This window comes from Haemorhous mexicanus, chromosome 13, assembly GCF_027477595.1.
Source record: "Haemorhous mexicanus isolate bHaeMex1 chromosome 13, bHaeMex1.pri, whole genome shotgun sequence".
Classification (NCBI taxonomy): Eukaryota; Metazoa; Chordata; class Aves; order Passeriformes; family Fringillidae; genus Haemorhous; species Haemorhous mexicanus.
In genome coordinates this window covers 13941354-13958196 of record NC_082353.1, presented here as the reverse complement: position 1 = coordinate 13958196, position 16843 = coordinate 13941354, and the positions used below count along the sequence as shown (strand labels likewise).

At 38.3% G+C, this 16843-nt stretch overlaps 1 protein-coding gene across 1 annotated transcript; it reads right to left on the bottom strand.

Annotated features, from left to right (window-relative positions):
* Positions 1 to 10055: 10055 nt before the first annotated feature.
* Positions 10056 to 15882, bottom strand: MESD (mesoderm development LRP chaperone). Its single transcript, XM_059858498.1, has 3 exons — positions 15683 to 15882; positions 11172 to 11404; positions 10056 to 10458 (listed from the first exon to the last, which is right to left on the bottom strand). The coding sequence occupies exons 1-3, from the start codon at positions 15875 to 15877 to the stop codon at positions 10194 to 10196; spliced, it is 693 nt and encodes a 230-aa protein (XP_059714481.1). The 5' UTR covers positions 15878 to 15882; the 3' UTR covers positions 10056 to 10193.
* Between the last annotated feature and the right edge of the window lie 961 nt (positions 15883 to 16843).

Sequence of the window (16843 nt, the reverse complement as noted above, 5' to 3'; positions counted from 1 at the left end):
TTTTTTGTCTCCCTACTTATTTCAAAAGACAAACCCAATGGGCCAAGCAATCTCTGTCTGTATTTGTTGGCCAGTCCACACAGACCAGAGCACCTTTCACTGCCTGGTCACAGCTGCAGGCTCTGAGAGAGGGGAATGGGAAGGGAGGGAGATGGGAATGGGAAGGGAGATATTACAGCCATGGAAAGACCTGTATCTGGGGCACTGTGGGGTGACAGGCCAGGAAAATGGAAATGCACCCAACTTGAGGGGCTCAAAAGGAGATGTGAAGAGGGTTCCCCCCCTCAACTCCTGCCAGCATGCAGGCAGACATCACTGCTGTGCCACTGCTGCCCTGTGGGCGTGTGCATGTGTATCTGTGTAATTTGGGACCAGGGATGGCTGAGTGGATCTGTTACCTAAGTTCACAAAACATAAAAATAAAATATAATTTTAAATGTTTCAGAAACTATAACATGATTTAATGTTTAGATTACATATTATAAAGAGAATATAAATTATTAAAAGAGTATTATAGACTAGAAGAGAATGGAATAGTTTATCTTGGAAAAGACCTCTAAGGTCATTGAATCCAACAGTCATAACCAAGCACTCCAAAGTTCACTGCTAAAGCATGTCCAGAAATGCCACATTATATTAGATTACAATTATTCATAATTATATAATATTAATAATAAATAATATAAAATTATTATATATTATAATTAAAATATAAATTATATTATATACATAATATATTGAAGATTTCCATTCTATTCTATTCTATTCTATTCTATTCTAATGTTAGATTATGTTATATTCTTCCTCTATTCTATTCTATTCTATTCTATTCTATTCTATTCTATTCTATTCTATTCTATTCTATTCTAATGTTAGATTATGTTATATTTTTCCATCATTCTATTCTATTCTATTCTATTCTATTCTATTCTATTCTATTCTATTCTATTCTATTCTATTCTATTCTATTCTATTCTTTTATTTTCTAATGTTAGATTATGTTATATACTTCCATTATTCTATTCTATTCTATTCTATTCTATTCTATTCTATTCTATTCTATTCTATTCTATTCTATTCTATTCTATTCTATTCTAATGTTAGATTATGTTATAGTCTTCCATTATTCTATTCTATTCTATTCTATTCTATTCTATTCTATTCTATTCTATTCTATTCTATTCTATTCTATTCTATTCTAATGTTAGATTATGTTATGTTCTTCCATTATTCTATTCTATTCTATTCTATTCTATTCTATTCTATTCTATTCTATTCTATTCTATTCTATTCTATTCTATTCTATTCTATTCTATTCTATTCTAATGTTAGATTATGTTATGTTCTTCCATTATTCTATTCTATTCTATTCTATTCTATTCTATTCTATTCTATTCTATTCTATTCTATTCTAATGTTAGATTATGTTATATTCTTCCATTATTCTATTCTATTCTATTCTATTCTATTCTATTCTATTCTATTCTATTCTATTCTATTCTATTCTATTCTATTCTATTCTAATGTTAGATTATGTTATGTTCTTCCATTATTCTATTCTATTCTATTCTATTCTATTCTATTCTATTCTATTCTATTCTATTCTATTCTATTCTATTCTATTCTATTCTATTCTAATGTTAGATTATGTTATGTTCTTCCACTATTCTATTCTATTCTATTCTATTCTATTCTATTCTATTCTATTCTATTCTATTCTATTCTATTCTATTCTATTCTAATGTTAGATTATGTTATATTCTTCCATTATTCTATTCTATTCTATTCTATTCTATTCTATTCTATTCTATTCTATTCTATTCTATTCTATTCTACTCTAATGTTAGATTATGTTATATTCTTCCATTATTCTATTCTATTCTATTCTATTCTATTCTATTCTATTCTATTCTATTCTATTCTATTCTATTCTATTCTATTCTATTCTATTCTATTCTATTCTACTCTAATGTTAGATTATGTTATATTCTTCCATTATTCTATTCTATTCTATTCTATTCTATTCTATTCTATTCTATTCTATTCTATTCTATTCTAATGTTAGATTATGTTATAGTCTTCCATTATTCTATTCTATTCTATTCTATTCTATTCTATTCTATTCTATTCTATTCTATTCTATTCTATTCTATTCTATTCTAATGTTAGATTATGTTATATTCTTCCATTATTCTATTCTATTCTATTCTATTCTATTCTATTCTATTCTATTCTATTCTATTCTATTCTATTCTATTCTATTCTATTCTATTCTATTCTATTCTAATGTTAGTTTATGTTATATTCTTCCATTATTCTATTCTATTCTATTCTATTCTATTCTATTCTATTCTATTCTATTCTATTCTATTCTATTCTATTCTATTCTAATGTTAGATTATGTTATGTTCTTCCATTATTCTATTCTATTCTATTCTATTCTATTCTATTCTATTCTATTCTATTCTATTCTATTCTATTCTATTCTATTCTATTCTATTCTAATGTTAGATTATGTTAGGTTCTTCCATTATTCTATTCTATTCTATTCTATTCTATTCTATTCTATTCTATTCTATTCTATTCTATTCTATTCTATTCTAATCTAATGTTAGATTATGTTATAGTCTTCCATTATTCTATTCTATTCTATTCTATTCTATTCTATTCTATTCTATTCTATTCTATTCTATTCTATTCTATTCTATTCTATTCTATTCTATTCTATTCTATTCTAATGTTAGATTATGTTAGGTTCTTCCATTATTCTATTCTATTCTATTCTATTCTATTCTATTCTATTCTATTCTATTCTATTCTATTCTATTCTATTCTATTCTATTCTAATGTTAGATTATGTTATAGTCTTCCATTATTCTATTCTATTCTATTCTATTCTATTCTATTCTATTCTATTCTATTCTATTCTATTCTATTCTAATGTTAGATTATGTTATGTTCTTCCATTATTCTATTCTATTCTATTCTATTCTATTCTATTCTATTCTATTCTATTCTATTCTATTCTATTCTAATGTTAGATTATGTTATAGTCTTCCATTATTCTATTCTATTCTATTCTATTCTATTCTATTCTATTCTATTCTATTCTATTCTATTCTATTCTATTCTATTCTATTCTCTTCTCTTCTCTTCTCTTCTCTTCTATTGTTAGATTATGTTATGTTCTTCCATTATTCTATTCTATTCTATTCTATTCTATTCTATTCTATTCTATTCTATTCTATTCTATTCTATTCTATTCTATTCTAATGTTAGATTATGTTATGTTCTTCCATTATTCTATTCTATTCTATTCTATTCTATTCTATTCTATTCTATTCTATTCTATTCTATTCTATTCTATTCTATTCTATTCTATTCTACTCTAATGTTAGATTATGTTATAGTCTTCCATTATTCTATTCTATTCTATTCTATTCTATTCTATTCTATTCTATTCTATTCTATTCTATTCTATTCTATTCTATTGGTATGCTATATTCTATTCTATTCTATTCTATTCTATTCTATTCTCTTCTATTCTATTCTATTCTAATGTTAGATTATTTTATATTCTTCCATTATTCTATTTCATTCTATTCTATTCTATTCTATTCTATTCTATTCTATTCTATTCTATTCTATTCTATTCTAATGTTAGATTATTTTATATTCTTCCATTATTCTATTTCATTCTATTCTATTCTATTCTAATGTTAGATTATGTTATATTCTTCTATTATTCTATTCTATTCTATTCTAATGTTATATTATGTTATATTCTTCTATTCTCTTCTCTTCTAGTCTATTCTATTCTATTGTATTCTATTCTCTTCTAATGTTATATTATGTTATATTCTTCTATTCTATTTTATTCTATTCTATTCTATTCAGGTATATTGTGTTATATTATGTTATATTGCGTTTAATTATGTTTAGTTAAATTATATTATTATAAAGAGTTAGCGGGACCAGGCCGTTCCCTGTCCCCGCGCGCCCTCTGGTGGCCGCGGCCGGGCTCGGCTCCCGGCGCTCCGGTCCCGGCCGGGCCCCGATGTTCCTGCGAGCCTCTCCCGGGCACCGAGGGCCAAACGGAGCAGTCCCAGCTTCTTCTGCCAGGTGAATAACAACAACAAAACGGCAGCGAGAGCTCCAGCACTCTGCAAACGGATCTATTCACAATTTCAGAGTGTAAGGCTCAGCTGGAGTGTCTCAGTGCTGTCAGGACATGGTAAGGGGCCTGTGATAAGGGAACAGTGGCGGAATTCAACAGGAAATTGCTCAGGAGGAAGCCCCCAACAAATAATTCTCTCTCTGCCTTTGCCAGAGGTGTAATGTGAGATCACAATGAAATTACCGGCCCCACCACAGCCCCATCTCCTCTCCTCCTGTCTTGGTGTAGGATGAGTAGCACAGGATAATGTTTCTTAAAGCACAGATGCCTCACCTGAAGGCAAAGGGCCGGCCAGCTGATAGCTACCCCGAGGAAATTAACGCAGCTCATTTATTTCTGCCTTCCTGTAGAAAGCTCCAGTATTCAAGTGCTACAGCCCTGTCTCTTGAACACAGGCTGCTCTGATTTTCTCATCCCAGAAAGTGAGGCTGTCCTGGCTTATCACTACTGCCAGAAATAACAACATGCCTGTAATAATGTCAGGCCTCAGTTGGGTTATCTGAGCACTGAGCAGTATGGCTGAAATGGTGATGCTGTGCGGGAACAGAGCCTGAGAGGAGTGGTGATAAAAAGGAAAGTGGTCTTGCCCTCATTAGGTTACACAGCTCATTAGTTCACAACAAACTACCTGGTACCCACATTAAAGGCAAGACAGTTGTTTTTTCAAGATCTTGTGCTCAACTGCTGTCTTAAATGCCAAAGCATTTGCATGTCTGTGCTGCCATTAAGGTCCTGGCAACTGCATCCTATTAGAAGTGCAATTATCTAAAGTCCACCCAGTGATTAACATGCTGTACAGCACCTGAAAGACAGCAGCTGACTATCAAGGGTTGGCAAGGCACAGGGTAAGGCTGTGGATACAACTGGCAGGATGAATAATAAAATACTCACATAAGAGTCTCATGTAATTTCAAATATGTACTATTTTGGACACTTTTGAAATATCATTTTAGATGAGACGATGAAAACAGACTAATTTCTAAATTTTTTGCAAAAATAAGTTGGATGAAATTGAGTTGCAGGAAGGACAAGTTAAAAAAATCCCAAATATACAAGATGGACTTCAGGCATGAATCTCAGAAATAATAGCAATTGTCACATAAATACACCTATTAAACCTTTTTGCTTATTTTTTTATCGACACAGCAAGTGCTCAGCCATGATCTTGTTTTCCATACACCCTTGTACTACAATTATTCGTGTGCAATTCAGTCTTCCTGACTAGAGAGAAAACTTTATATATAATAAAGTTATAGTAAGATCCAGTCACCTCATGGTGCTGTTCAATCCTTGCACCTTGCAAAGCAAATTCCAGGGCCTTGCTGTTCACCTCTTTCCAATGCACACAGAGCCCTGATGACATGTAACTCTGCCACCAATTAAGGCAGCCGAGCTGATTTAAATATTAATGATTTAATGAATGCTCTGTGCTCTGGTCAGTGCCTCCCACAGAACTGGTGGGCAGGGTGCCAACACCACAGTCCAGCCTCTGTTCAGACACAGCTGATAATTACCTTTACAAGCAGCAGATGTTACAGGCAGTAAAGACAGGCCCACGGGATTTTTTGAGGTACCAATAAATTATCTAAAGGAAAAAAGTTTGGGTTATAAACTCCATGGATCAGAGTATTGCAGTTGCTCTTCTGTAAAAAACAAGGGTGTCTTCTGTCCCACTGCAACAGAAACACAACAATTCTGAAGTAAGAAAGAAAAAAGGTTCTGTTTCTGAGAAGTTGTAATCTTTGTCCATAAGATGGGGAAGAGGCTGAAGATCCTTTAACTGTCCCATTTTCCCCTCCCGAAATACCAATGTCTATGTAATTATTATTATTATTATTATTATTATTAATAATAATAATAATAATAATAAATAATAAATAATAATAATAATACACAAATTTTAAAATTAATTATTACCATTATTACTGTTAATTTAAATGATGGTTAACAGATCTGGTTTTCCTATCACATTGCTATATAATGCCAGTGGTAACCCAGCCAGTATCAGCACTGGTCTCTTAAGCAGCATCACACCAAAAAGGAACAAAGCATTTCCCATCTGTCCCTGGCTAAAGGCTGGCACTGTGCAATGCCTGATTGTTGTGTGTTACAGCAGCTTTTTAAATGCTAATCAAAAAATGTTCTGGGGCCACGGTGTCCAACCTCCTCCACCACCTGACTACTGCAGGAGAAAAAATACCATCATCCAAAAATCCAAGTGGACTGATTTTCCTTCTTTTACTTTCTGGCAATTTGGTACTTCCTGAATCCAGTGAGATTTGCCCTGCTAAAAGGGCACAGTATAAAAGATAAAAAACAGTGATATTCAAAAATAGTTCACTTTATCCCAGAGTAAGAATTATCAAATAGCAGGGTATGATGGACCTAGTAGGATGGCAATCTTAATAAAGAAAAACATGACAGTACCAATGAATTAGGCATTTTAAAAACAGAGGCAGCCCCTCTATATTCAGGCACAAGTTCTTTGAATTTCTATAAATATCCGAGGCAATTAAAAGAAAAAACCTCTGGAAAAGGCAGTGTTACTCCCTGATTAAAAAAGGAAATGAGCCACAGATAAAAGAAAGGAAATAATTGATAAGTCTTACCAGAAACCCATCAAGAACAGTAGCCAAATATCAGATAAAAGTAGGTTGTTCCACAGCTTTACAAAATGGTGTTTAAATTTATGATTTCCTATTTGGGACAAAATTGAAAGAGTTCAGGAACAGTGACAGAAAAGTAGATTCTCTGCAAAGTCAAGGCTGACCTGACTGTTCAGAGAAATGCTTTGACCACTCTAAGATCAGAAAACCTGTTGTAGTTTGTGTCAGAGCAGTTAAAAAAAAAAACCCAAATCAACAAAACTCAGAATATTTTTTCCAGTATTTTATTACATAAAAAATTGATTGTCCATAGGAAATTTTTCACAAAGTGCAACCACATCCTGCATAGCATCACTGACAAATTGTTTTTTCTGAGTAGAACAGCTGGGTTAAAAATTTAACAGTAGCTCAGAAAAGTTAGTTCTAGCACTAGAACAGAGAAGCCATTATGCTGGGAGGAGAAAGGCAGCAGATGTGTCACTGTCATGAAAACAGATGATTTTCCATGTACCTTTGTATAGAACTGGAAAAAAAAAAAGGAAATAGTAACAGCTATAATCACCACCTTTGTTTTAAAGGAGGTTTCTCAATGTCCTGTATGTGGAACCAAAAAATCTGTTATTGAAAGCCAGACAAGCCTCCAAAGAGGCTTGTCATCTTCTGAGGTACTCATGGAACATTCCTGGAATTATGTAACTTTTTGAGGCTATTTTTATATATTTATATATATATATATATATATATATATATACACACATATATATACACACACACACACACACACTCGTGTGTGTGATAGGGTTTGGGCTTCTTACATCATCACCAAACACTTACTTTTGTAACACTGTCCCAGGACATGTGCAACTACCAGTTTAAAAAAGCAATTCAGGTTATTCTTGATTATATCCTGATATTCAGTAATGAACTGTGACAGCAGAGAAAGATTGGCCGGGGTAAAGCAGCTCCTGCCAGACTGCCATATTAGACTTACTAGTATATTTCAGTATTTGTTTAGTGTAAAGCATGAAAAAGGAAGAGGAAAAATGGAAGAGTAAAATAAACTTATTTTGTGAAGGCAGCATTTTATGTTTTATACCAAAAAGCAACTGCCAAGTCATCACCCAGATTGAAAGCAAAAAAAAAAAAAAAACAAACCAAAAAAAAAAAAAAACAAAACAAAACCCAAACATTTTGAAATCTGATTAAGCTATGTGGCACAAGACTCACCTGCATTTGGCATGGGAAACTGACCCAGAAACAATCAACCAACCAACCAACCAAAAAAAAGTCAATTGGCTGGTTCAATTTCAACAAAGCTCCTTTTAACTACAAAGGGGAAAGACCCAATCTATGGTAAATGTAGATTTAAGAATGACTGAAGGAGCTAAACTCAAAAGTTGGGCTATAGCTACAGTGTAGTAATTGTTTCTCCAACAGTCTCAAACCCAACCTGATCAAAAAGGAAATAACATTAGAAGGAATTTAGGAGGAATACAAAACTGCACTTCCATGTCATTCTGATCAAAATCTGAACTGTCACCTCTATACCATAACTTGGAAAAACAAAAACTCATTAATATTTCATTTTTATAGTCTCATCTGACCTCTGTTCTTCCCTTGAGATGAGAAGCAATATTGTTTACAAAAGGTGGTGCTAACCCAGAATATGTGACCACATGATAAATTAGTTAAGCACAAAAATTGGACTGCACAGCTCAACTATCCAAGTATCACTGACACTCTTCTCAACTCTGCTGCACATCTGCATTAGTAGTAGAATATAATAAGTAATAGTTAATCCTGAAGAAAAAAAAATTAATTTTCCACTCAAACAGGTACAGGCCTGTTTATTGAAGTATAGCTGCAAAGGCTTCTTTAATCTGAATTCATACAAATATAATTAAAATTAAATAAAATGAATCAACTGGAACCTTCATCAACATCATTTAGTCCTTACATACAGAAACCAAAGATGAGTTAGTCTGCCTCTTGAATACATCACCAAATGCAGATCTATTTAAAAGGTTTTACTACTCCTCAAAACAGTAAGTTTAGTGACATCTTTTATTTTAGAACAAGGACTCAGTTACAGTTTCATACTTTTGATACTGAAGTATTCCACAAGATCAACCATTATGGTTCAATTAGGACCCTTTATCCAAGACACTTGGATTTTAGCACCTTAAAGAAAAAGTAACATACCAGTATTGAATGAAGACAGCTGATACTGTGCTCATCCTCTGCAAAATGATGTGGACCACACTACTTGGTGCCTTCTGTAGTAAGGTAGTAAGGCAGAAGGGAAACAATTCTAAGCAAAGCATTTGACTGAAAACAATCTGAGTAATAATAAAAGCTCCCCAATTATACAAAGTATTGGCTCCCATATGTTCACCTTCATAGTATTTGAATCAAATGGTCATTTACAATCCACCAAGTCAGTCAGGAATCTGTACCAAGAAAAAAAGCCACCAAAATCTAACCAGATCAGCATCAGTAAGTGATATGTCTGACTCAAAGTTTAACTCTGTACTGTAACTAGCACTTTTTCAAATATTTAAACAAACCATTAAATCAGTAAACCAAATTAACTTCAGAGCTAAAAGCTTTTTCTTCCAGCTCAGTGCCTGAGTGAACGGGGCGCAAGGAACAGGTGCTTCCACAGGCACAGTCCTTTAGCAGCAGGAGCAACCTGAGTGCCCTGGATTCGTCTTCACTTTTCACCCTGACACTGCTTGTGCAGGTGCTACAATTCCATTCACTTCTGCAGGGCACAGAGTGTCTCTCCTGTACAGATCTGGAGTGCAGGAGCAGAGCTCCTACCCAGAGTCCCTCACACTCCTAAGCACAGATCTCCTGGGACACAACAGGTTGAGTTTATTTTAAAGAAACAGACAGTCTAACCAAACATGTCCTAAACTCTGTAATTTCAGGCATCTTTGGCTACTATTCTTTGCTACTCTGGGCAGCTTTGTGCCAACTATGTCTATCAAACCATCTTCCAAGAGACTCTCTGCACACTGTACATGGCTCTCAGCAGCTGTGAATCCATAATTTGCACACCCAAGATGGACACAGCTACTACAGATGAACATCAGCGTATTCTGAGACCATAATTCTTCTTTGCCACTTGAATTAAGTTTGTGATGTTAGACACACAGATTTGTATGCTAGTTTTAAACAACAACAAAAGCATAAAAAATTACAAACTAAAGCAGTCAATTGCTGCCATGAAGCATTACCTTTCCTGTAACTGAACAAATGGTCAACAGCAATGAGTAAACTTGTGAATTTCAACATAAGTTTAAACTTCAGTAGTCTCTGCTTCCTTCCTCCCCAAAACCCAGGACTCATCAGCAGATTCCCTTCAAGGAGCAGCAGAGCAGGATTCAGTCTGGGTACCGTGGCTGTCATAGCTCCTCTCTCTGGTTGGTTGCTCGGTTGTCCTCTTTGACGCCGTTGGATTTCTTCTCTGTGTCTTTTTTCTTCTTTGCTTTTTCAGGTTTTGTTTTGTTTTTCACTTTCTCACTTCCGTCTGCTCCCTTGCCAGGATAAACCTGACCTTCCAGAGTAACATCTGCACACCTTTCCTGATTGATCAGGAAGTCTTTGATCTCCCAGGCATAGCCACCATCCCGCAGCATGAAGATGGCCCGATTGGAGCCAACAATAAACCTACAGGAAAAATCCAAATTTTTTTCTGTTAACTCTGTGCTTTTCAAACACTTCAGCATTTGCTCAGAGAGCCTCCATGACTGAGGCATGTGTTTAAGAGCAAGAAGCTGGTCTAGTTGTTGCCTGGGGATGGGGACAAGAGAATAATCTTCTAGGACATTTAAGAATAAAATGTATGAAGTATATCAATGAGTAACCAAGGAAGTAAGAACAAGGAAACAAATTTAGAACTAATTTGGCACTATGTAAAATCCACAAATGAGCATTAAATTTGCTTTATACACATACTGCAACCTTTCTCAGCCTCAATACAAGAGCACAACATTATTCTGTTTAAAAATTATTCTCTCTCTCAGAGAGAAAAAGAGTCTCATTTTTTAACAGGGGAACAAAAAGCCTTTTGTGGTGACAGTCTTCAGAATGTGATGTTTTCCATCAAGCACATAGAGGCAAACTACTGCAGCTAGAACTGATAAATAGCTGAACCACAGTGAGATAAGAAGAACTGGGGCTATACACACACACATAGTGTACAAGCATTGAAGAGGTTTCTGCACCACACCACAAATTTTGTCACAACTGACAAAAAACCAGAAACAGGAATGGATGATGGAGATGGAGAACAGCAAAGGATGAACAGTTGAAAAGGTTTTGAGGAAGAAAGAAAGGGTTCTGCAAAGGCAAGAACTTTATCCTGGTGCACAACAGCTCACCTTTGCACGTCATAGTTTGCGTTGAAGAGGCTGCCCTGCCACAAGCTGGTGATTTCTTCAGTCTCCTTTTCTGTTGGATTTCCCGACACTGTGACAAACATCATCAAAGTCTTCCCCTTCTTTGTCAGCTTCAGGATGCTTTCAGGCTTGCCTGGATCTATTTTTGAGAAATCTATTGGTGCTGGAGGCCTCTTGTGTTCAGGGAGATCTCCCTCTTCAATGTCATCATCTTTCTGTTTTGAAAACGACAAGGAAGCTTTAAACTCAACTGTTCCACAAATATATTATGAGTCTTTTTTTTTAAATTTCTCTTTGTTTAGAGAATAACTGTGCTTTGATAAAATATTTTTTAGCTCAATGATGGAGATTGTGAAACCAAAAGAAATAGTGACTGTTGTTTCAAGATACTTCACCAGGAGTGCTCTCTCCATTTAGAACCCTCCCCTGAAAATGATGCACATTTTCATACTGACAGGTGGAATCTCATTTTATCACATACTGAGAAATATTTCAGCCTTAAGGCTAATTCAATACAATTCCACCTATGAAACTCCTAAAATGGTTTTTTTTTTCTTCAGTTTCACAAATATTTATTATGCATGCAAGATGAAATGGGAAAGTTGCAATAAAAAGCCTCATACACACACATATGGAAAAACATTCATCTGATACTGCTTTCAGAGGTCAAAACTCACTTCTGGGAATCATATGATTGCTTGAGAATTTAAGTTCCCTTACTTTGTGTCTTTAAACAATTAAACCCACAAGAATTCAGATCTTCTGTGTGCTTATGCCACAGAAAGACTGATTAAAGGTTTCATGACTTTTCTAATGCACAGATGCAGCTCCCAGCCTGACAACATAATCACCCAGAGTAAATCACTCCCACAAAAAAGAAAAAAATTAACCTCTTGATGCCTCTGCTGAAGCTGACAGCCATTTAAATATTTGGAAAGGCACAATCAAACTGCTGCCCCTTAAAACAGCTCACAACTGTGAGCTGAATATGGTGACAACTTACATTAAGCCAGAACCTGATTTCTGTAACAGTAAACTTTAAAGCTTAGGGACTACAGAACAGAAGCTGTAGGAGCCTTAGATTTTATCCTTTCTCTCCTTACTAATTATGTCTTTGTTTCAATTTTGCAAGTCTGAAACATGCTTCAAGTAGTTCACATGCCTTGAAATTTCTGAAATGAGTGAACTGGGAGGAAAGGAGAGCCCAAGAAAGTCCCTGCCCTCACTAAGTGGGAACATTATCTTACAGGAGGCCAGAGAATGGTCAAATTGGTAAATTACAGTGAAAATACAAAATCTCATGTGATTAACTGAAAAACATTCTCCACAATTAAAAGAAGTTTAAGTCCGGTTTGACTAGAGCAAAGCCAGCTTATTCCACAGTTTTGAAAGAAAAAGGCAGAAAGAAACATCTCCAAATACTCTGAAATATAGAAACAAGCTACTAACATGTATTACCTATTTTTTCCCTAACTATTCAACTAAATGCTCCTGAAGTTGTATTCTTTCACTTTGAATGGAAATATTATCAGAAGATGCCAAGAGCTCCCCTACATGGCATTTATTTTCTTATTTCCTGCACAAAATGTCATGCAGCTGTGCTTAAAGCTATCTAAAAGGAAAAAAGTGAAGGAAAAGTGTAAGCTTTTGCTTTGAAAAGTCTAGCAGACTGTCCTGGTTTAGGGCAAATTTGGGAGGAAGCTTCCAAAGGGGTCCCTCTAGAAAGCAGATGCAAGAGGCCACTTTTTCTACTGGTCTGGGAAAAGATTTCCTTGGAGAAAAGTGGAAAAAACCCTTTATTTAAGAAGCAAAGTACTCACAAGCATAAAAATTAAATAATATTAAAGAATAAAACATCTCACTGTTCTGAAGAGATGGCAAATTCAGAAAGTCCTTTTAGTGGGGTGTGGCTCAGCTCACTCAGTCTCCTCTCAGTCCCTCCTGCACTGGAATGCAGTGTCCCAGGCCCTGGTGGGCCACAGCTGTGAGCTCCAGGGCTCTGGGTTTTCAGTCCAGAGCAGGGCCAATCAGTTTGAAGAAAAAGAAAAGCCACAGTACATAGAACTTCTCTGCCTCAGCTAGCTAAAAACTGAGAGCAAAGGAGAGCTCTCTCCTGCTGTCCACGAGAAGGAAGGCTGAAGCTCTTATCTCTGTGTTTTTGAATACAGCTGCCTCAGACATCCCACTGCTTCTCCTTCTCCTCCCCCTTCAATCTCAGACTTAGCTTTAAGAGTGCAAAACTTATTTCTGGGCTAAACAGGCAGATGGGGATACAACTCAGCATCATAAAGTCACCTCAGGACTCACTCACTTAAACAGTAACATGAGGCTCCAGAGGAAAAGCATTACACAGACATAGAAAAAACTGCATATTCCTTCACTTGCTCCTCTCCTCAGCTCCCATTGTCAGAAATTTCTCATAAATGGCCTGAATTTTGATTTTTAAAACCATTAGTAACATATCTTACTTTAATTGCTTTGCCTATTCAGTGATCAGAGTCAAGCCTGAGAAATCCTGAGCTTTTAACAGTAATGAACTATTTAAAGCACTTGACATTTCAATAACTAAGAGTCCTCTGGCCCAGATTCTCAGTTCTGTGTCCAGCTCCCCAGGACTCCAGGCTTCAGGAGAGTCCCTTTCCACGAGGAAAATCCCTTGGTGGCTTCCTCCAAGCTCTAGCTGTGCAACTGAGCTGCTGAAGCTCCTCGGCCTCTTTGCCCTGCTGCCCATCCTTGTTTTCCACCAGATCACTCCCCTGGATCAGCAGGCAGTCATGCACAAGGTGCAAGGGGCAGCACGAGACCCTGTGCAGAGGTGGCTGCTCCTGCTGGGAAAGCTGCTGGAGCCACACACTCAGGCTTGTGGCGGAACCCAAGCATGTCATAACCACCATCCTTCCAATGGTTTTAGACTAATTGCCAGGGAAATAAAAAATCTTTGCAGTAATTTCATTCAGTTGAAAGTAATGACATTTGATTCTGTACAGATCATTCCCAAGTCCCTCATTCCCAAGCACAGTTCCTGCTCTTACCCGAATTCACAGTGGCCCCTTTGTTTCTCATCCCACTCCATCAAGTGCACTCACGTCCTTTCTTCTGCTCCACCACCCCCTCAAGCCTTTCATGTCCCCTGTGTGTCCTGACTCCCACCAGACAAAATGCCCTGCAGCTGACCATCCCAGGAGACCAAACAACCCCCAGCTGTTGAGCTCTGCCTCGCTGCCTGCTCTGCTCTGTGTGCCTCTCCCCAGAGACCCCCCAGGCCCAGCAGTGACTCCCCAGCTGCTCTGCCACATCTGCATTTGTGCAGCACACTGTGACCTGGATCAGGAACCTGCCCCAGCTGAAAAAGAAAAACCCTCCAGAGCTTCCTGACCTGCCCATTAGGGCTGGAGCAGAATATACAGTCAAGAGTTACAGCAGCATGAACTCGAGTCTCCCTTTCAGCCATTGCATTAAAAAGAGATGCTCACCTTTTAAGGCTTTTTTTTCCTACATGGCCAAATTTGGTTCAAGTTGGGCAATATGAAGCCTTGATTTTTTGGAAGCTGGGCCTGCTGGGTCCTTGGCTGATTCCACTAACAGAAAAGTGAATTTTGAACCTTTTATTAATTTTATTTAAAAATTTAACTCGATTTTCTAAGAACCTCCCTTTCTAAAGGGACATATGGAGTAACAATCCATGGAATAACAAGTCCATAACCTGCCAACCAGGACCAAGGCAGGCATCCATACTTCCTGTTACTTTATCTATAATTTACATATAAAACACACTTCTCCACTTTGACTTACAGCTGTGACTGGTGTTACATAAAACAAGTTTTCTCTCTATTATTTCTTTCAGGGTTTTTTGCAAAATATTCCAGGAAAAACCTCACGGGAAAGAACAAATGACAGTGAGGAGTGCTCTGGCATTTATCAGAAGATGATGGAACATAACATAGTGAAAAGAACCTAACAGTGGCACGACAACCACATGGAAAAGGGAGTGATGGGAAACCGCCAAGGAAAGTTAAGGCAGCAGGCTAATAAGAATGCAGGCAATGAGAGAGAGCTGGAATTAGAAGTTGTTACTATGAGGAAAGATAGGAAAAAACCACCAAACCAAAACAACGTATCTACCCTGTAAACGTGAAATTAATACAACTTGTGGTATCCACCCCGCGGTCACACAATGTGTATCGCTAAATACTTAGAAAAAAACCAGACTTTTCAGCCAGACGAAGCTGCTGGCAGGCACCGAGCACCGGGCTGGGTGCTGGGGCTCTGGGAAGGCGGGACAGGGCCAGCCGGGCAGGGCAGGCTGAGGGCCGCTCGCCCCGACTCTGAAAACCCCGCACACGGACCCAGAGCCTCAGAGGAAGGAACACGGCACCGGCCACCCTCCACCGGGCCCGGGGATCCCTCCCGCCCGGCCCCGCCGCCCCCCGGCAGCCGCGGCGCTCCCTCCGCGTGGTGCGGGCGGACACCGCCGGCCCCGGCGCCTCCCGCACCTCCCACTGCTCCAGCAGCCGGGCCATGTCCGCGTCGTTGTAGTCCCGAATGTCCTTTTTCTTGGGCGGCCGCTTCCCCTCGGAGCCGCCGGTCGCGGCCGCCGCGCTCAGACACAGCGCCAGGGCCAGAAGCGCCCAGCCCGCGGCCGCCGCCATCTTCTGCCGCTCCCGGGAAGGCGGCCCCGGCTCCCTCATGGGCCGGGCCGGGAGGAGGAGCTGCGGGGGAGCAGGCCGGGAGAGATCGGGCCGGCAGGAGTAGATGGAAGGGCCGCGGGGCGGGATGGATCGGGCCGGGAGGAGGAGCCGGGAGTGGGACGGGATGGGTCAGGCCGGGAGGCGGAGTTGGACGGGCGGATCGGGCCGGGCTGGGCGCGGCCCGGCCGGGTCCCGGGAGCGGCCGGGGCTGACGGGCACTGCCGGGGCTGACGGCACTGCCGGCCCCCCTGCCGCCTCCCCGGGCGCCGCTGTCCCCGCACCAAGCCCCGCTCCAGGCGGAGCAGCCCCCGGTGCGGTCCTGCAGGCCCGGGCAGGGAACGAGCGCTGGGCACTGAGATGATAAAACGAGTAAATAAATTATGTGCCCAGCGCCTGGCATCTAAACTATGTGGTTGCTTCTTGTGTTTTTTTTTTTTTTTTTTTAAAGAGGATGAAAAGTATCTGGGTTTGCTGATCTGTGTGATGGGAACTGGGCCCATTGCAGGAGTCTTCTGATTTTGACTACTGTCTCAGCAATATTAGGCTTCTAAAAGAAAACGATTAAAATGAATGCTGTTTGCTACTAAAATACAACTCCAGAACATCTGACCACCACAACAACATATGAGATACGGGTTTTTCTTGGTACAGGCTGTTTTTCCATTATCTAAACCAAATTACACGCATGGATGTCTGCACAGCCTTATTTCACTCCAATCTTCGTTTTTTCCTCATGGTAGCTTTTTAATTACAAATAGCACAATCTTCTCTTCTACCTTTTGCCTTGCATTCCAGCAAGTTTAAACTTGGGAATTCAAGGAAGCATCACTGTTATTGCTGCTGGTAGATATTAATTGCAGTCAGGCTGATTAGTGAAGAGGCTGCTTTTCCATTTCAGCATTGAAGGTAGACCAGGTTCAGAGCAGAGGAACTAATTCTGTTGAGAGAACTCTTCAACCCCAATTC

Bases quoted from the DNA above. Each gene is read 5' to 3' on its own strand.
- MESD (XM_059858498.1), bottom strand. From the start codon at position 15,877: ATGAGGGAGCCGGGGCCGCCTTCCCGGGAGCGGCAGAAGATGGCGGCG. The intron at 11,405-15,682 runs GTGCGGGAGGCG...TTTTCAAAACAG, and splicing joins GGCTGCTGGAGCAGTGGGAG to AAAGATGATGACATTGAAGA. The intron at 10,459-11,171 runs GTGAGCTGTTGT...TTTTTCCTGTAG, and splicing joins GCAAACTATGACGTGCAAAG to GTTTATTGTTGGCTCCAATC.